This window comes from Vitis riparia, chromosome 8, assembly GCF_004353265.1.
Source record: "Vitis riparia cultivar Riparia Gloire de Montpellier isolate 1030 chromosome 8, EGFV_Vit.rip_1.0, whole genome shotgun sequence".
NCBI lineage: Eukaryota > Viridiplantae > Streptophyta > Magnoliopsida > Vitales > Vitaceae > Vitis > Vitis riparia.
The window spans coordinates 11,127,520-11,146,726 of record NC_048438.1 but is presented as its reverse complement, the minus strand read 5'-3'; the positions used below and the strand labels follow the sequence as shown (position 1 = coordinate 11,146,726).

General features: G+C 34.1%; 2 protein-coding genes across 7 annotated transcripts; one reads left to right on the top strand and one right to left on the bottom strand.

Annotated features, from left to right (window-relative positions):
* Positions 1-5,349: 5,349 nt before the first annotated feature.
* LOC117919966 (probable inactive receptor kinase At5g58300) lies at positions 5,350-11,026 on the top strand. Of its 5 annotated transcripts, none has more exons than XM_034837287.1 (5): positions 5,350-5,671; positions 6,343-6,418; positions 7,872-8,065; positions 8,593-9,992; positions 10,157-11,026. In XM_034837287.1, the coding sequence occupies exons 4-5, from the start codon at positions 8,615-8,617 to the stop codon at positions 10,780-10,782; spliced, it is 2,004 nt and encodes a 667-aa protein (XP_034693178.1). In that variant the 5' UTR covers positions 5,350-5,671; positions 6,343-6,418; positions 7,872-8,065; positions 8,593-8,614; the 3' UTR covers positions 10,783-11,026. The 5 variants fall into 5 exon arrangements, with proteins under 5 accessions (XP_034693178.1, XP_034693182.1, XP_034693177.1 ...); XM_034837290.1 differs by lacking the exon at positions 5,350-5,671 and adding an exon at positions 5,751-6,062; XM_034837291.1 differs by lacking the exon at positions 7,872-8,065 and having other exon boundaries at positions 5,351-5,671; positions 8,644-9,992.
* A 92-nt stretch (positions 11,027-11,118) lies between these two features.
* LOC117919968 (flagellar attachment zone protein 1-like) lies at positions 11,119-18,758 on the bottom strand. 2 transcript variants are annotated; one of them, XM_034837293.1, is made up of 14 exons: positions 18,490-18,758; positions 18,121-18,390; positions 16,556-16,600; positions 16,371-16,433; positions 16,148-16,192; positions 15,970-16,032; positions 15,758-15,820; positions 15,490-15,552; positions 15,168-15,230; positions 14,323-14,382; positions 13,381-13,521; positions 13,057-13,197; positions 12,770-12,865; positions 11,119-11,974 (listed from the first exon to the last, which is right to left on the bottom strand). In XM_034837293.1, the coding sequence occupies exons 2-14, from the start codon at positions 18,346-18,348 to the stop codon at positions 11,306-11,308; spliced, it is 1,740 nt and encodes a 579-aa protein (XP_034693184.1). In that variant the 5' UTR covers positions 18,349-18,390; positions 18,490-18,758; the 3' UTR covers positions 11,119-11,305. The 2 variants fall into 2 exon arrangements, with proteins under 2 accessions (XP_034693184.1, XP_034693185.1); XM_034837294.1 differs by having other exon boundaries at positions 18,544-18,758.
* Between the last annotated feature and the right edge of the window lie 449 nt (positions 18,759-19,207).

The following is a 19,207-nucleotide window of genomic DNA, read 5'->3' as shown; positions in this document are numbered from 1 at the left end:
AAGGAAAATCCAGACCTGAGATGAAGATGATGAAGATGAAGATGGAAGAAACCTTGATCAAGCCTTGGCCCCAACGATGTCATTGTGGGATCGACAGTTGTCCTTCTTTCTCTCTGCTTTTGGTATGGGTCACTGGCGTCTTGTCTCTGTTTTGCATCTCGTGAGTCATCTGAACATGTCTCTGTTTTGCATCTCGTGAGTCATCTGAGCATGTTATGCTCGATGGTGTTTGGGCATTGGAAATGAGAAGCACATTTGGCAATATTATTTTAGACAATAATAGTTTATTATTTTATTTGTGTAATAAGAATGTTGAACCAAATCAGATCACAGAATGTATTATTTATGATAACGGTAACATTTATGGTGTATAATATAAATTCTAATGACATTGTCTGATTTGAATAAGATTTGATAATATATTATTTTATATAGTAATGATGTATTATTTTATATTCTAATGGCATAATATTATCAAATAATATGGATTTAATAGACTTAATAATATGATATAAATTTAATGATTTAAACTTATTTTATTGTAAATATTTTTAAAATAATTTTAATAATATTTTTACAATTTTTTGAACTTTTTAATTATCAAATTTTATGTTGCATCGAGACATAAACATTGATATACCTCAAAAGCCTTTGACTTAATCGTCAAGATCACAACTTTGAATAATTTGTCACACCTTGAAAGTGTAAATCTAAAAATGATTTATATTTATAAAATCAAGTTAATGGAAAAAAACACTTAATTTGAAAAAACAACTTTCAAATAAGTTTTTTATTTTATTTATTTTATAACAATGTTTTTATTAATTCAAACAAACATGTTTTTTTTTTTTGTTTTTAAGAACAAAAAACTATTGTTTAGAATTCAGAATCTAAACGCAGTTTTATTTTGAAAAACACTATATACTGTTTTTAAAAACTACTTTTAAAAGTTATTTTTTAGAACTATTTTTGAAAACACTTTTCAAATAGGCCCTCAAGGAATGGATGAGGGTATAAATATTCAAGATCATGTATGAACAAATGAGACTGCATATAAACAAACAAATAGGATCAAAGTATGACAAAAAAATAAAAAATTATGCATTTGATAGAGTCATGAATCCAAAGCCAAACTCTTTTATCGAGCTCCGAGAATAATTTAGGGTACTAATTTGGTACTTGTTAAATTTGTGGTTTTGGTCATTGAAAATATGTGATAAAATCCAAGTAATGGGATGATGTTTTAAATATATGATATTAAAATACAAACAAATGAGATCGAAGTAAATATAAAAGAAACAAGTGAATAAGCACGATAAGGAAACTATATTATGATTGCTACTTTTAGGTGGGTATTGATATCGATACCGACATTGATTCGAGATTGAAGTTTTCACTAATTTTGTTATCTTCCCTTTAATTTGTGCACCAAATCAAAATGAAAAACCCTTTAGCTCTCCATCATTGTTAGGTGGTTGCCTTGGAAAATTCTCCATCATTGTGGGCATTAAAGTCATAGCCCTTGACGAAGCATTTGAAGATAAGATAGGATGCCCTCTTTCCCATTGAAACAGCAATAGAATCCTAAGTTGCCTCCCAACGAAAAGTTTCTTGGTTTGTTGGTGACAAGTCGTGGCCCCTAAAAAAAAGGGGGAAAATGAAAAGAGTCAACAAAGTCTAGTGGTTGAAGTTATGAAAGGCTTAAAAGTCTTTGAAAACCCATTAGGGTTGGGGGCTTGTCATTACCAGTTGGCTTAAAGGCCATTAAGCTTTAAGGGTCCCTTCTCTCATGTCTGAAAGCTTTAAGTTTTTCCAGTCTTACTTTTTTAAAGTTTAATTTTTATTTGATATATGTAAGCTTAAACCGTATTGGTTTGCTTTTATTTATATTATCTTACTTTAGTTTTTCTTTTAAAAAAATTACAAAAATTACGGAGCACTTTAATTATTTTAATTTTAATTTTAAAGAAATTAAAAGACATAAGATTTTTGACAAGCATCTAAAATATAAAAAAATAAAATAAAATAATTGTTTAATATTTTATAAAATATAAATTAATTTGATAAGGTAAATTAAAAATACAAATTTAATAATCAAAATAAACAACAATAAGAAAATTACAAACTAATAACAGAAAATTCTCCAACAAAATTTTAAAGAGGGTTCTAAGATGAATTTCCATATAAAATATTTTATATAAAAAGCTTATTTTAAAATTTTGAATGATTTAATATTTTTTAATTCCAAATGCTATAAAAATATTTCAATAAATTTAATAATTTCATGCTTTTTTGGATATTATTATTATTATTATTTGTGTTTAAGTGGTCATGGTGTGTGTCTTCACAAAAAATAATAAAAAAAGAAGTTATTTTTTGTTTTTTAAAATACATTAGGTCAAGAGTTCTCCTAATCGGGTATTGATAATTATAAAAAAATTAAAGTTATTAATTATTTAAATTAAGTTAAGTTTTTCACCTCGTGAAATTTCAAAGAAGGTCAAATAAACATGAAAGAAGATCATTATCGTGATGACTTACGATCTTTAAAGACTTAAAAGTAAGCTAACACCCTATATAATATAGAAATCTAAATCATTTTTATGTACTTAAAATATTAATTTCATTTATTCTTGAACTCAAAAAGATTACTTCTAGCAAAGAATGTGATGAGCTTAACCGGTCAGGGGGCATGTGTTATCTTCTCTCTTCCACAGTTCCACTAGCTATGATGTAGTTGGTTGAGGAGAGCATTGATTGGTCAAGCATCAGTAGATGGTTTGAGCCCCAATGGTCATCTGTCAATGGATTAAAGGCATAACAACTAGTTGACTCATCAACTCGATTGCTTCACCGGTCAAGGCTTACTTTTAGTTGTTGGGATCTTTGAGTTGAAATACAATATATTGAAGAATTTTAAAATATTTATTGGTGTGAGAATAATTGATTCAATTAATAAACTTTTTTTTTTCATTCAAACTCTTCTATAAGTGCATTAAATTCTCAACTAACAAATATTATCGTACATTTTCAAATTCATTATAGTTTTTTCTTGTATTGATAGCCTAACTTGCTACTAGGTTTAGAATTCTTAAATTCTTTCTTACCTACTATTTATAAGAGAAGTTATTTAAGAAGATTGATTGTCTAAGGAAGTTATAAAGGTTTATTAAAATCTTGAAATTTAAATGTAAAAAGTTTATAAAAGTCTTAAAGATAATGAACCCTCACTCTATTGGAAGTTTAAGGAGAGTGAACTTCAATTGCTTGTGGAACCATAATAAAAGAATTTGTAATTTTCTTCCTTTGACTTCTTTATATTCCTCTTTGTTATGGTAAACATTTCACCTATATTTTACGTATAGTTGATTGTTTTCGAAAAAGTTTTAATACCTGATTCACCCTCATCTCATATAATTATCTTAATTTAATTAGTCATTTTTCATAAAATAATTAATAATTATTTTTAAGAGCCTTTTTCAAAAACCATTTTTTCAAAGTTGCTATCAAAATGTTGCAACCTAGTATTTAATTGATTTCAATATTTCTCATCCATGCAACACCAAAAGCATGAAGGCTTACATTAAAATTTAAGTTCAAAAAAAGAAAAGAAAAAAACAAAAAAAAAACAAAAAAGAAAAAGAAAAGAAAAGGTGTTGTGACATAGTAACTAATAAAAAAAATTAAGGGGTTGCTTATTTATTTAATTTTATTCAATTCCTAAAGTAATTTATCTTAAGATTCAAGTCATTCTTAAAGTTTTTTTTTTTTTTACTTATTACATTTTCTAAGATATTCTTAATAGAAAAAGTGATTTTTTTTTCATCTTAATAAAAAAACCACTCTTTCTTTCTTTTTCTTTTTTTCCTCCTTTCATCTTTAAACCTTGTCAATAACCCAAATTTAAATTTTCAAGTCAAATAAAAATCAATTTTGTTTTCAAAATTTTTGGATAACTCCTATCTTAAAAATAAATTAAACTATCTCAACTTTGTCTAGAAATGAATTTATTAGAAATTAATAAAGTTATTAAAAAAACTAAATATGATTAAAATAGGTTTTGTTTTTGTCAATTTTAATTTAGATCTAACAACATAAAAACCATTTAATTTGTATAAGAAATAAATTTAAAATAAATCCAAAAAATTCCAAAATTGAAACCGAAATTTACCACTAATGATTTTGCTTTTATAATTTATCCAATTCTCAACAAAATTAAATTTAAAAAATTTTAAAGACTCCTTATTCAAAAATAAAAATAAAAATAAATAATGGTAAAATAATAAAATTTGGATTAGAAATGAATTTATTACAAAATTTTAAAATTTATTCTCTCACCGTAAAAAAACTAAATAAAATATCATCAATTCCAACGATTTAAAAAAAAAAATCAAAACTCCAAAAATCTAATTCACACTTATACAGAATCAACAATTCTAAATAATTTTGAAAAATTAACTCTTTTTAGAATTTAAAATTTAAAAATTAATAAATTAATCTCAATAATAAAACAAATATTTCAATCACAAATTCATAAATCTAAAAACAAATGTTAATCCATAAAATTTCAAACATTTCATTTAGCAATCAAGCACAATTAAAAATCTCAATTATTATTCAATTACCGATTTCCTAACTATTAAAACACTTCATGATATTCATAAATTGTAATGACAAGATGACTCACTAACACACTCGAAACAACTAAAAAAGAGGCAATAAATACAAGTATAATAAATACCACTACAAGTTGAACATAATTATCATTGCCCTGATAAGACATTCTTTACTATGTGACAATAAATATCTTTTCAAATATGAACAAATATCGATCCTCCGAATGGACCGACCTTATATTAAAAGCAAAATAGATAAAGAAAAATAAACATTATTTTTGTAGTAGTGACAACTATTTTCGACACGACCGAACGTAAGACATTCTTTTAGAAAAATTGAGGTGTTGGATTAATACTAATCTAAGGTCTCTATTAAATGTGTATAAAAAAAATGAATTTACGCTTTTGCCACTTCCTTGTCTAGCGGTTTTTATTATCCACTCATTTGTATCACTTTACATCTGTCTTTATTATGCATTTGTTTGTATCAATCGTTGTTGAAGGGGTCAACAACATTTAAACCGTTACTCATATTCCGTTAATACCGTTATTTTCTTCTTCCAACTGTTCAATAAATTTTAAAACTTAGTATGTATTATTATTATTATTGCTAAAATTTAAATATAAATTAAATTAAATTATTATTGGTAAAAAAGACACCCAAAGGGGCTTTGCGGAGAAAAAGTAAATGCTGTCGATGGAAAGCGGGGAGGAGAAAAAATCGCAGAGAGGGGAGGGGGAGTGGGAGTGGCAATGTGATGTGAGGGAGCATCGAGATCTGTGTGGATTTGGGTTGCCGTAGGCTTGACGGAGAAGCTTCCTCTCTGTGTTTTCATTTTTTCAGCTTTAACTGAAAGCAGTGAAAATGAAGACTCCCAAGTTCTCCGAATCCTAAGCCTTTTACTCACTTTCTCTAAGCTCTCTCTCTCTCTCTCAACTCTCAACTACTACTTCTACTACGCATTTGGACTCATAAATGACGTTGATGCTCTGACCTACTCCATTTATAGGGCCTCCGCATTCTTGATTTCAGTGGCACTAGCTTCTGCTATCAGGTTTTTGTTTTTTTCTTTCTTCTTCTTTACTTCTCTCTGTTTTGTGGCTTGCTACTTTTGTTTTGCTTTGTTTTTTTTTTTCTTTTATTAGTTTTTTTGGTGTGGTGATTGTGGTGTCGAGATCTGAGTGAAGGCAGATCGAGAGGGCTGCGGGAGCTGGAGTGACTCGTTTTTCGGTGATTTGGTGTTGAAATTGTGAGCTGCGGTGTTTGGTTGCTGAGAATGTGGCAGGAAGGAGATGAATTGGAGTTTTTATTTTTTATTTTTTTGAGGGAATTGTGGAAACTGAAAGTCTTGTCTGTTGTTTGAAGTTGAGTTTTACATTTTCTTTGGGAAGTGAAAATGAGGGAAAAGGTTGTGTGTGTGTGTGTGTGTTAGCAGCCAAATGGAGGTATAAGTGTTGCTTTTGTGAATTTGAGGGGAGAATTTTGTTTGTAGCTCATTATGTTTTTAGGTTTTAAGATCAGCAATTGTCTAGACAAGGCAAGGCAAGGCAAGGCAATGCTGAGCATTTGCAGGAGTTGTGTTTGAATCTTTGAATTATTTCCATGTTTTTGAGAACAATAAAATTAGGCCAGTATTAGAGTTGTTTTCAATTTTCAATATAGTTAGATCTGTTAAGAGCTAATTATCTCGGTGCTGAAAATTTGTTGCTTTTTGACTGATTGCAGAGAGACTTTGAGCTGTAATGGATGGTCCTGAAAGGAGTAGTCGATGCTGAGACTCAATCCTTCAAATATAACTCTGGTACGCCTGTAGCTTCTCAGTTGCCAATGGGTGGTTTTCTTTTGTTGGAATTCGATGCTTAATTTGTTTAAACATTTAAATGTGCAGCTAAATTGAACTTGTGCTGGCTTCTCCAATCTATTTTTCCAATATTTTGTCTAAATTTCTTTAGGAATTCACAGAAAGGACTAATGCTCCATTCTTGGAAAATGTGTGGCAAAGGGAAGAAAAAAATAAACATATAAAAGATAAGCTTTAGGTCAATAAAATTTTCCCTCAATCCCTCTTCAAATTTATTCCCTTTTTAAATACAAAGTCATGAATTTGAAAATGTATAAATTTTCAAATAATTACTATTATATTTAATTCTCCTTTCGATTTTCTTTAGAGAATTCGACTATTGAATTTGATATTTTTCTATTTCTTTCCTTAGTACTTGATGAGACCCAACAGAACTTAAATATTTGAATATTTTCTGTAATCTTTTTTCATCTTTTGTGTGTGGATGTGTGCTTTGCACTAAAATTCCAGATTTACAGCCAGTTTTTCCAGCCTATATTTAACCTCAATTCAATTATGCACCCTATAACAATCTGAATTTTTCAAATTTTATGCCACTAGGCATGAGTCTGAAAAATGGGTGGTCTGGTCTCTATCATGTAGAAGTGGTGAAAAAAGCAACTGCCTCCAATGGGTGAAATATTAACTAAAGAAATTGTTTTCCCCATTCCTGTATCTGTTTAGAAAATTGGTTGGACTGGTTGATTGAGTCATTGAACTGTGAAAAAGGACAGTAGGCCTTCCTGCGTTCAACAACTGATTTTATTCCAAGACCATACATAAAGTGGCAATAAGATTAATTTTTCTTTAAAATTTTAAAATTTTGATTCTTTTTACTAATGACCACACAGCATCATTGGAATGTTAATGAATTTTCCTTTTTGAAATTTTCTTCATTTTTTTTTTTTTTAATTCTTATTCCATCTTTAGGGCTTTGGGGCATGGATAATTGTATCCATCTCCTTGAGGCCATGACAGAGAGAATAAAGTCTGAAAAAAGCTGTTTCTTTTGGCATCTACTATTGCTTGCTTTAATGCTTTTGCTTCTCCTTTAGTAGGAAAAAGATTATGCTTTTGCTTTTTTCTTTGTGATGACTTTACTTTTAGATATTGTCAATTAATCTAAACTATACTTTTATACTTCTTAGTGTTGGAGTTGCATTGGCAAATTATAATAAGAAGCAAGGCAACCAAGACAACAACAATGCCATTTGGGTCTTTAGCCCAGCCATGTCAACTTTGTATTAGAAAGCAAAATAGATTTTCTTTGCTACTTGCTCTGTTTTATCAAAGGCAATAGAAAAGAAACGAGCACTTTAGAAAGTTTGAACAGAATATGCTTTCAATTAGGAAAAAAATGATTTAACTCTACTGCATTTTGTGTTAAACCTGTCTATGGTTCAATATGTGACAGTTGACAGGAGCCAAATTGAACATCAAATGGTTTAAACACCCCCTCTGCTCCATAGCTGCACAAGAAATAAGTTGTGTCTTCTGGAGCTATTTTAATTTGTGCTTCTATAGTCCTCGCATATCCCACTTGTTTGACTTGGATGGAGCAGAGGCGAGAACAGTGCCACTGCTCTTATTTTTCTCCAGTGATTGAAGGTTGAGTGGGCAAGCTGTTACCATTTGTTTTTGTTGTTCGCTGATTGTTGAAAGTTGTAGAAGTATGGTGTATCTGGATCTCCAAGCGTACTTGATCACAGAACATAATCAAAATATAGAGGCTCTAATACATACATGTCAAAGATCCCTATTTCTTAAAGATTTTGAAGGAGTAAATCATTATGCAGAATATATTATGAAGAGGACAGATTAATATGTTCCTACATATTTCTGATGTCAAACTGATTTGTATCAGTAATAAAAAAAGATTTAGTTTTCTGGTTGAAAAATCATAACTTGGTTTTAGGAGGAACAAGTACATTCTTTTCTATCTTTTCCTTGAATATTTTTTCATTGTGTGCATATCTTCTGCAGGACTTCTTTGACTTATTTTGTTCCAAAGAAGTATTAGATCATGTGGGTGTCTTAGTACTTACTGAATCAGAGCGGGAAAAACACTATGTTTCTACTATTGTGATTAGTGTTCTATGCAATTCTAATTTTTTCTGTGTTGTATGTGTTTACAGGGGGGAATATGATCTGTTAGTAATGTTCAGTGGTCTTTGTTACAATAACAGGGGCCAGGAAGAATTGCTGAAATCTCACTTCCAAAATCAACTCCATAGTCTCCATAACAGACGATTCTCTATGAAGCTACACTCTTTTGCAGCATTACTTTTTTCCGTACTATTGTTTCTCCATCAAACTATTGCTGATCTGGAGTCAGACAAACAAGCACTCCTTGAGTTTGCCTCTGTTGTCCCTCATGTTCGCACAATCAACTGGAGTCCGGCTACTGCAATCTGCATCTCTTGGGTTGGCATCAAATGCGATGGTAACCGTGTAGTTGCCCTCCGGCTACCTGGTGTTGGCCTCTATGGTCCCATTCCAGCCAACACACTTGGGAAGCTGGATGCTCTTAAGACCCTCAGCCTCCGTTCCAACCACCTCAATGGGAATCTTCCATCTGATGTTCTGTCCCTCCCTTCTCTGCAGTACATGTACCTCCAACATAACAATTTTTCAGGTAATATTCCTTCCTCTCTCCCACCCCTGCTCATCTTGCTTGATATCTCCTTCAATTCCATTGTGGGCAACATTCCAGCCACAATTCAGAACTTAACGCATCTCACTGGATTAAACCTCCAAAACAATTCCCTAACTGGGCCCATCCCTGTTATCAACCTCCCAAGGCTTAACCATGTGAATTTGAGCTATAACGACCTTAACGGTTCAATTCCATATTTCTTCCACAAGTTCCCTGCTTCCTCTTTTGAAGGGAACTCTCTGTTATGTGGACAGCCACTAAACCATTGCTCTTCAGTCACTCCCTCGCCTTCTCCTTCCCCATCTTCCATACCATCCCCAGCAACAGTTTCTCCAGAGCCAAGAGATAGCAACAAGAAGAAACTAAGCATAGGGGCTATTATTGCCATTGCAATTGGGGGTTCTGCAGTGTTGTGTCTCCTATTTGTGGCGATACTGCTATGCTGTCTGAAGAAAAAAGATGGTGAAGGTACTGTCTTACAGAAAGGAAAGTCCCTGAGCAGTGGAAAGAGTGAAAAGCCTAAGGAGGACTTTGGGAGTGGGGTGCAAGAGCCCGAGAAGAACAAGTTAGCTTTCTTCGAAGGCTCCTCCTATAATTTTGATCTTGAGGATTTGTTGAGGGCCTCTGCAGAAGTACTGGGAAAGGGAAGCTATGGGACGGCCTACAAGGCCATCTTGGAGGAGGGAACAATTGTGGTTGTGAAGAGGTTGAAAGAAGTGGCAGCGGGCAAAAGAGAGTTTGAACAACACATGGAGATTGTGGGGAGGGTCAGTTGCCACCCAAATGTCGTGCCTCTTCGTGCTTACTACTACTCAAAGGATGAGAAGCTCCTGGTTTATGACTACATAACGAGCGGCAGCTTGTTTGCACTATTGCATGGTATGCTCTATCCAATATCCTTCTGTTTTTTTCTGTTCTTTCATTCCCCTGAATATAGAAATAGAGAAACACGTAAATGCTCTTACTACCTACATAAGAAAAGTGACTCTTCTCCCAAAATAATTCCTCATTCATCACATCTCTCTTATTCTAATTGATTACAGGGAACAGGGATCCTGAGAAAACACCGCTGAACTGGGAATCCAGAGTAAAGATTGCCCTTGGAACTGCAAAGGGTATTGTTCATATCCACTCTGCCAATGGTGGGAAATTCACCCATGGCAATGTCAAGTCCTCCAATGTCCTCCTCACCCAAGACCTTGATGGCCAAATCTCAGATTTTGGCCTGACACCTCTGATGAACTACCCTTTGGTCACATCTAGAAGCCTTGGTTACCGAGCTCCTGAGGTGATTGAAACTCGGAAATCTACTCAAAAGTCCGATGTTTACAGTTATGGTGTGCTCCTCCTTGAGATGCTTACAGGCAAAGCACCAGTACAGTCACCTGGGCGTGATGATGTGGTTGATCTCCCAAGATGGGTCCAGTCTGTTGTTCGAGAGGAATGGACGGCTGAGGTGTTTGATGTAGAGCTGATGAAGGATCAAAGTTATGAAGAAGAGATGGTGCAAATGCTTCAGATCGCAATGGCCTGTGTAGCAAAGATGCCAGACATGAGGCCTAAGATGGAGGAAGTTGTTAGGCTGATGGAAGAAATCCGGCCATCAGACTCAGAAAACCGGCCATCCTCCGACAACCAATCCAAGGGCTCCACCGCACAAACCCCATGATGGATTTAGCCTAGCTGCCCCAACTTCTCATTCCATTCCTTAAATCTCATTCAGGCTGTGCAGAATGTGTTCAATTGTGCAATTTCCTTTTAGGGTTTTAGCGTGTCACCAAATTTAACTGTATCATTTTTTTCCCCTTCCCATGATTGTTGTAACAAAGATGTTTGTGAACCGTTCTGACTTGATTAATGTTTGGTGTTGGTGTTTCCAAACTATTAAGTAAATGCATTCATGATTTTCTAAATGGATTACCTCGTATTTAGTCATTCAATGGCCACCAGACCGATCCATATAGACCCATTGCACAATTGCAGCAGGGCACCTAAAAAAATTGAATGGTATGTAAAAGGTCAGCATTTCATCTCTTGATTAGCTTACATTGTGTACTATCATGTAAAAGGATGTATAAATGGCCCTATTAAGATTCATCTGTAGTCACAAGTTAAAAAGGATATATCATTCCTTTGATACAAATGTGGTCACTTGTATACCTCCATATTGAAGTAGAGATTAAAATGGTGAATTACGGCTGCACTGTCGGGTTTGTAGAGCTTTTCCCGACCAAATCAGCGCCGCTGACATATTTAGCAACAAAAGATATAAACCGGAATGGAGCACCGATCAGAGGAGCATCTGTGATTGGCACTGTGGTGTTTCTGTCGTTCTCAGCAGCCTGCAACTCCAGCTCCCGAGCTTCATTTTCATCCAATGGAATTTGCACAATTTCTCCAGAATCGTCTGTTTCTGAAGAGTTTGGAATTACTGCAGTTTGTTCAACGCCCTCGATATCAGCACTGATCCTCTCATCATTCATCGGAACAGCTTCTAGGGGGCTCTTGTCATTGATTGGAACAGCTTCTATGGACCTCGGGTCATGGATTGGAACAGCTTCTTGGGAGCTCTTGTAAAGCATTGGAACGGCTTCTAGGGACCTCTGGTCATGGATTGGAACAGCTTCTTGGGAGTTCTCATCTTGCATTGGAACAGCTTCTTGGGAGCTCTGACCATGGATTGGAACGGCTTCTACAGACTCCATCCTCTCACTTGATGCAGAACTGTTGTCAGTGGGTTCAGACATGTGATCAGCAACACTGGAATTTTGCAAAGTACCAATCTTTTTGTCGAGTCCAATTGCTGAAGAAAGGCCAGCTGCTACTCTTAATTGATCAAGCTCAATGTACAACTCATTCACCTGAGGAACCATATAGCATGAGCATGAAATCTGATGAAAAAATTAGGGTCCATTTGGGAATATTTTCAAAACATTTCTTAAAAAGTAGTTTTTGAAAATAGCTTTCTTTATGTTTTTTAGAACAAAAATTTATTTAGAAATTTGAAATGTTTTCAATTTGTTTTCTATATATTCAAATATTTTTTAAAAATAACTTTTATCTACAATTATTTTTTAAAACCACATCAGAAAATAAATGAAAACAATTGAAAAAAAATTAAAATGTGTTATTGGAAAACAGTCTTATCTTTAAAACAAGTTCTCAAAAAACTGTTTTCTGTCAAAAACAATTTCCTATTTTTAAGGACAAAAAATTGTTTTTAAAAAAAGTTCCCAAACATGCTCTTGGATACTACTAGCAACAAACCATCTAGAATAGAATAATGCTTCAAAGAATTTCAGCCAACAGCTAAATTCCATGACAGAGTTACATGACATGTCACAAACTGTTGGAGCCGCAATCTGGAAAAAGCATTTCAGTGAACTAATAATTTTTTAAGCCTTTGTCACCCAACTACTACTTGGAGTCAACCACACAAATCTGGTTATGCTATTTGACTCTACTTGTTTCCGGTAAAATGAACCCTCCCATGTTGTAGAAAACAGAAAATAAATGTGCATATGCATAAAGACAATCTACATGAACAGCAGCAACCCATATAGAAGAAACTTTTAGATTCATTCATTTTTTTTCCTTTTGGAAAAGGCGTCAATAAACTGAATGGACAGAATATCCCAAGAGAGGTAGTTTATTACCTTCTCCACGAGATCTGCATTTTCAGAGGTCAATTTCTCAATCAACACAGTGGCTGCTTCCGTCTGAGGGTTCAAGTCCACATGTTTAGAAGCATGCTGCATTAGACATACAATTTTGTCACAAACTTCAGGACTGGATAAGAGTCCTCTTAATGTTAATAGTTAAATCACATGCAGAAAGTACATCTTGCACTATTGTAAACATGTTGGGGGCAGGATAGCTCACATTCCTAACAATGCACAAGAATCAATACATGCCCAGGGAAAAGCGGGTGCAGGAAACAAACCTTTGTGATTTCAGTTGATGCATGAGCAGAGGAAACACTCTCCTCAAGCTCCTTAATCTGCAAGTGAAGACTAGATACTTTTTCCTTCAGTAGTTGGTTTTCTTGTAGGATATTGATCCTGAATTCTTCCAACTCCATTACCTGCCAGGCGTTGTTTTTAATTTCCATGACTAGATAAGAGTCCTCTTAATGTTAATAGTTAAATCACATGCAGTAAGTACATCTTGCACTATTGTAAACATGTTGGGGGCAAGATAGCTCACATTCCTAACAATGCACAAGAATCAATACATGCCCAGGGAAAAGTGGGTGCAGGAAACAAACCTTTGTGATTTCAGTTGATGCATGAGCAGAGGAAACACTCTCCTCAAGCTCCTTAATCTGCAAGTGAAGACTAGATACTTTTTCCTTCAGTAGTTGGTTTTCTTGTAGGATATTGATCCTGAATTCTTCCAACTCCATTACCTGCCAGGCTTTGTTTTTAATTTCCATATCAGAACAAAAATAGAGGCTTCTTATTGAGGGGTCTTGAGCAATGAATAAGACATGCATGGAATACTAAGGACCGTCATTTACTGGTAAAATAGGAAAAATAAATAAATAAATAAACAAATAAACAAACCATGGAAGAAAGGATGGAAACAGAATATGAAAATGAAGGTTTCCATGAATCCCCATACATAACCTTATCAAATGCCTTCTACAGGAAGAAATATTTGATAATGCAAAAGAAAAGATGTCTAATACAACAAATTGTTACATCATCCACCCAGAACTGTTTCATCGTATAGAACTTTAAAGTAAAGCAACCGAATATGCAACTTATCTTTGCCCTTATGTGCTCCTATGGTCAGAATACTATTCCTAGCGCCTCTATCAGACAGGTTTAGCAAGTCCAAACACAAGAATGCCACCACATGCTACCTACTTAATAAATCATTGCTGGTAAAAATTACACAACATGCATTTATCAAGAGTATTTTCTCCAGAAAACTGTGGGTTCTTCACACGCCACATACAGCTTGGGACTGTCTGGTTCAGCTAAAACTTAAGTTTAAAAGGTGTCAGTTTCTGAAAAGATAGAAATAACTCAAGGTAACAAGAATCTCTAAACTAGGTGCACAACTGACATAAACACATACAAGTATCCTTGCAGACTCCAGTAGGTAGAGATATCCATGTTGATGGTTGACTGATACCCTAAGTTCTACAAATCATATGAAGTAAATCCTTGATACAAAATATTTAGGTTAATAAGCTATATACCTGCCCCTGTAGTTTTCTGTTTTCATCATTCAGGCTAGAAGTTATTTCTCTGCTTGAATTCTGTCAAAGAAGAGAGATTTAAAATTAGAAAAAACATATACTCGTGCCTTTAATTTTCAGTGTCTACACATAAATGAAGAGGGTGAAAGTGGAAAATTATAAATGAAAAAAAAAAAAGAAAAGATAAAGTAAAATATAAATACAATTTCGATACGAAAATGAGAGGGAAGAAGCTCATAAAAAGTATTGCTGGATGCAAACGAAGGGGTTTACCATCAGGCTTGTGATCCCAAAATTTTTAGGGTACTCTTATGATGTGTTAGTTATCCACCCAAATCCTTCAGTACATAATTTACCATCAGGCTTGTGATCCCTAAATTTTTAGGGCACTCTTATGATGTGTTAGTTATCCACCCAAATCCTTCAGTACATAATTAGTCATCCAATCAAATGATGTTCCAGGGCATGTACATCCGTGGGTGTTTATTTATTGATGTCTTCATATGCATGGAGATAATAAATCAGTTTCAGGTGCTGTTCCATTTTTTTACTCTATTATATTTGGGGACATGTGCCAGGGCATGTACATCCATAGTGTTTATTCATTGATATCTTCATATGTGTGGGAATTATAAATCAATTTCAGGTTCTGTTCCTTCCTTACTCTCTTTGTATTTGGGGACAAGGGTAATCCAAATTTATTTTATTTTATTTTTATTATTATAACAATGAGTTTACAAACAACATTTGTTCTCATTAGTAACTATTCTTAAAAGTAATTGGTGAAGGCAACAACGATATCAACAACAACAACAAAAACAATAATAATAATAATAAGTGATTACCTCCTTTAGAACCCAGGAATTTCTTTCTCTTTCTTGATGTCCAACCTTTTCCTCTAAACTTGCCTATAAACCATTTTAAACTTAATTTAGTAATGCAACCCACATTTTTTTTCCTCCCCAAAAATAACTTAGAAGAATGCACACGACATAAAGCCATACAGCCACCTAAAAGGAAGGGGGAAAAAAATTATAATGCTAAACAAGGGTTGCAAACTGCAAAGTCATGAATTATATTTTTCTGCAAGTGACGAGAAAATTTATTGCGAGAGGAGGAGATTGCCTTTGTTAAAGCAAGAGAACTCATGAAGTGAAAAATAATTACCCATTTCACACTCAAAGTAGAGTTTTCATCTAGCAACTGCTGGATTTTCCCTTCCAAGGTAGCCTGCATCTCAGAAGTCAATAACTCATTAGATTACCAATACATCTGAAAGTTCCTAGAAAACCTGTATATACCAGGGTCCAACCCAAAAACACAATAGGCAGAATCTTGGTGAGGAAATTGTTACTAAAAGATTATTTCCAATATTTATGTGGATGCCTGAGCTAAAAAATCTACAATTATAAACCTGTCACCCAATTCGGATCACCTCTTTTTGAATCCAGGAATGCTTTTCAGTTTGCAATTGTACAATTCTCATCTCCAGACCAGCCTGTAAAAACAAGTAGAACAGTTATACCATTGCAGTATGAAAAGTAAATGACTTGCATCTAAAAAGTTCATCAAAACCACTGCCAGTCTACACAACAAGAAGACAAACCAAAACTCATCCCACCAAAAAGGGGAAAAACTTTACGGTACCTCCTTTTGCATGTGCAAGTCATTTTCATCTTGTAATTGTTTGATTCTCTCTTCTAAGGTAGCCTGCAAAAGCCCAGTTAGTTACAATATGCCAGACAATTAATGCAAGATGAAAATCACATAATCACAATATGGAAAGTAGAAAACAGGCAACTGGGTTAACCAAAACCACGCTCACCTCTCTTTTTGACCATTGCTTTTTGTCAGCTTCAGCTAAAATGGACTGTACAACCAAATTTGAAAATGAGTGGAAGGCATTAGCACAGGGCAATGAAAGGAACCACATGTGAAAAAATCATTCAAACGATTGTGAGTCTATTATCTACAACCCCCATGACAACCTCACCCCAACAAAAGAAAAATACACACACAAGCACAAATAATAAACAAATTCATACTACCTCTTTTTGTGTGTGCAACTCCTTTTCATTTTCTAACTGTTTGATTCTCTCTTGTAAGCTAGCCTGTGAAAAATATGGTCAGTTACTCTAGGCCTAAAATCATGTTAGGAATGCAAGATAGAACTCATGTAATCACAATATGAACACCACAAAACACATGGCTGAATTAACAAATCTATCCTCACCTCTCTTTGCAACCACTTTTGTTTCTCTGCTTCAACTAAAATGGACTGTATGGTTTAAGATAAGGGACAGAATATTAGCATAAGGCAACAAGAAAAAAAAAAGTGCAAAAATGCACCAAAATTGAAAATTCCTCACAAAAGAAAAAATACTTGGTCAATATAATACATATGGAAAACAAAACTCAAAGAGGTTCAGATCAATCTGCATATACCATTATAATAGCATCTCAAACCAACCCCAGGAAATGCTAATTTCTAATTCCAGATTCCTGGTTAAACTACTTTACCAGATTCTTAAATGCCAGGTAAACAAGGAGTCAGTTATTCATAATTGCCATCATGAAAACATGATATCTCTTAAGATATATCTGAGTAATGTATCCATTACTCATAAACTCAACAGGTCTGTGCAAAAAAGAATCAATAGTAATTGCATTTACACTTCGATCTGGCCCAGTTAAAGGAACAAGAAACTGAAAAGATGATGCTGATGTGCATAGCATGAATCCAAAATAACAATCTCACTTCATCAGCCAAGAAGATAATGATATTTGGACTTTCTCCTTTGCTAAGCTCAACCTTTTAAACTTTGGGAACCACCTATCTTTGGTGACAACAAAATTTTGACCAATCTATGTTGTGTGATATACATGCACCAACTTCAGCAGAGCATTGTGAATATTATGAATTCCATGGTTTGTCATACTAGACGTATTTGGGCTTTGTCACATGGGGAAACATTCTCTGCTCTTGACTCCACTGCGTGTTTCTAAATAAAGCATTAAATGCAACAGGGAAAAATATGGAGGTTCACAGCATTTTTTTTCCAATATGAGAATCAATTAATTCCATGGAAAAACTAGGTTATGATCGTACTTGTCAACTATGACATATTTTTGTAAAATGCAAATGGAATAATACATACATAAGAATGAAAAAATAATGGAAATTTGATACTGATAGCCATATCTGTTAAGGTATACTGACCTAAATTTCCAATCTTTCTAATCAAAAACCTTACTAGATTCACTTTAAAACTCACTTCTTGCTTTCCCTATACAGTTATTTTCAATTATTTTCTGTTTAATGGTCATCCAGCGCATGTCCTATGATTTTATAAACTGATTATATAACTTTTGTCAACCTAACATGGGTAACCTTACATCATAGCATCTAATAAATTTGATTCCATGGGTATGAATTAAAACAGTTTCATTTGATACACATAAATAATTGGTTTAAATGTGAATTAACAAACAAATATATGATTCCATGAGTATGTATGATTAATTCAATGCCAATGCATTAGAAGCGAGTGTGTATTTGAGGATTTGCAGGATCTGCTGTAGGACATAGCTAGCATCAATGTCAAATGCACCGCAAATGTGATGCTAATTTATATTTCCTAAAAACACATGAAGAAGGAAACTGGATAACTTTAAACCCCCGCAACTATAAATGCAATCATTTTTTTATCAGATGCAATAAGATCGACACAGATAATATCGACAATTTATCCACATACGAAAATGACATATAATGATATTGATTAAAGCCGCACTTACACTATCAGTACCATTGGCGCAATGTCCATTCAGATCTACATTCTCTTTCTGAACATCACCATTTTGAACATCGGCAATCGAATCTTGGTTCCCATGAGTCTGCGTACTCAAATGATTCTCATCCAGAGACGCTATTTCTTCTCCAACCCCAACCGCCGGACCTTCACTTGCTTTATGTTGCTTGTTCTTCTTTTTCTTGTTTTTCTTCTTCTTCTTTTCATCCTCCATTTGATCAGCTCAAAGCCGCTCGATTCACCCCAAATGTTTCACCTGCCACCACATTTATTCAGATCGGCACATTCTTCAACAAATCCGAAACCCTAACCTTGCAAACAAACCTATCCTAATCGGGAAAAAAAATTGAAAAACCTCCAAATCCACTTCAGAATCTTGAAATTGCGTTGCAGGAGCTTAGACACTTACGGGCAGATCCAAATAATTTGCAGTCGAATCCAGATACGCACGACTCAGATGGACAAAAAGAAAAGAAATGAAAAGTAAAAAATAAAATAATAATAATAAATAAATAAAAAAAGCCTTTCGCGAGAAACAAACAGAAAGCTGTGTAACGGCTTCAATTTTGTCCAAGGCCTTTCAGTCCAGAACGTTTAGGTAGGGATTATGCCAATCGCACAGTCACAGTTGATCTGATCGCGACAATTATATAGTGAGTGGGACCAACGTTGCGTGGGTCCGACCTTTTGAGGTGGCAATATTTCATTGGCCATCTTTAGGCACGGGAGAATTGCGAATCGGGGAACAGTGGTCCGGATTTCCCAATTTCTCACGAAAACCATTTTCCGAGAAATTAAGATTGAAGGTGGAGGTTGACTTGGCGGGCTTCCGAGTGAAAGTCACGAGATCACCGACCGAGTTCCTGTCGAGAAGCCGTGTATCTTATCGAGACCCCGTCAACCGACTCAACCCATACCATTTTATTATTTATTTATTATTATTTACTTAAATGACATCAGTCTTCTATTTTTAAAACACCTCTCACTCTTTAATTAGATCTTTTATAAGAGTGTGATAGTTTTAAAAAATAATTTTTAAACTAACGAAAAAAATAATTTCAAATCTAACCTAG

What these genes read in the sequence shown, in the direction of transcription:
- LOC117919966 (XM_034837287.1), top strand. Translation starts at nt 8,615, where the DNA reads ATGTTCAGTGGTCTTTGTTACAATAACAGGGGCCAGGAAGAATTGCTG. An exon ending in CTTGTTTGCACTATTGCATG is followed by an intron (nt 9,993 to 10,156) that starts GTATGCTCTATC and finishes AATTGATTACAG; the next exon opens with GGAACAGGGATCCTGAGAAA.
- LOC117919968 (XM_034837293.1), bottom strand. Translation starts at nt 18,348, where the DNA reads ATGGAGGATGAAAAGAAGAAGAAGAAAAACAAGAAAAAGAAGAACAAG. An exon ending in AGCAATGGTCAAAAAGAGAG is followed by an intron (nt 16,033 to 16,147) that starts GTGAGCGTGGTT and finishes GGGCTTTTGCAG; the next exon opens with GCTACCTTAGAAGAGAGAAT. An exon ending in ACAGAAAACTACAGGGGCAG is followed by an intron (nt 13,522 to 14,322) that starts GTATATAGCTTA and finishes AAAGCCTGGCAG; the next exon opens with GTAATGGAGTTGGAAGAATT.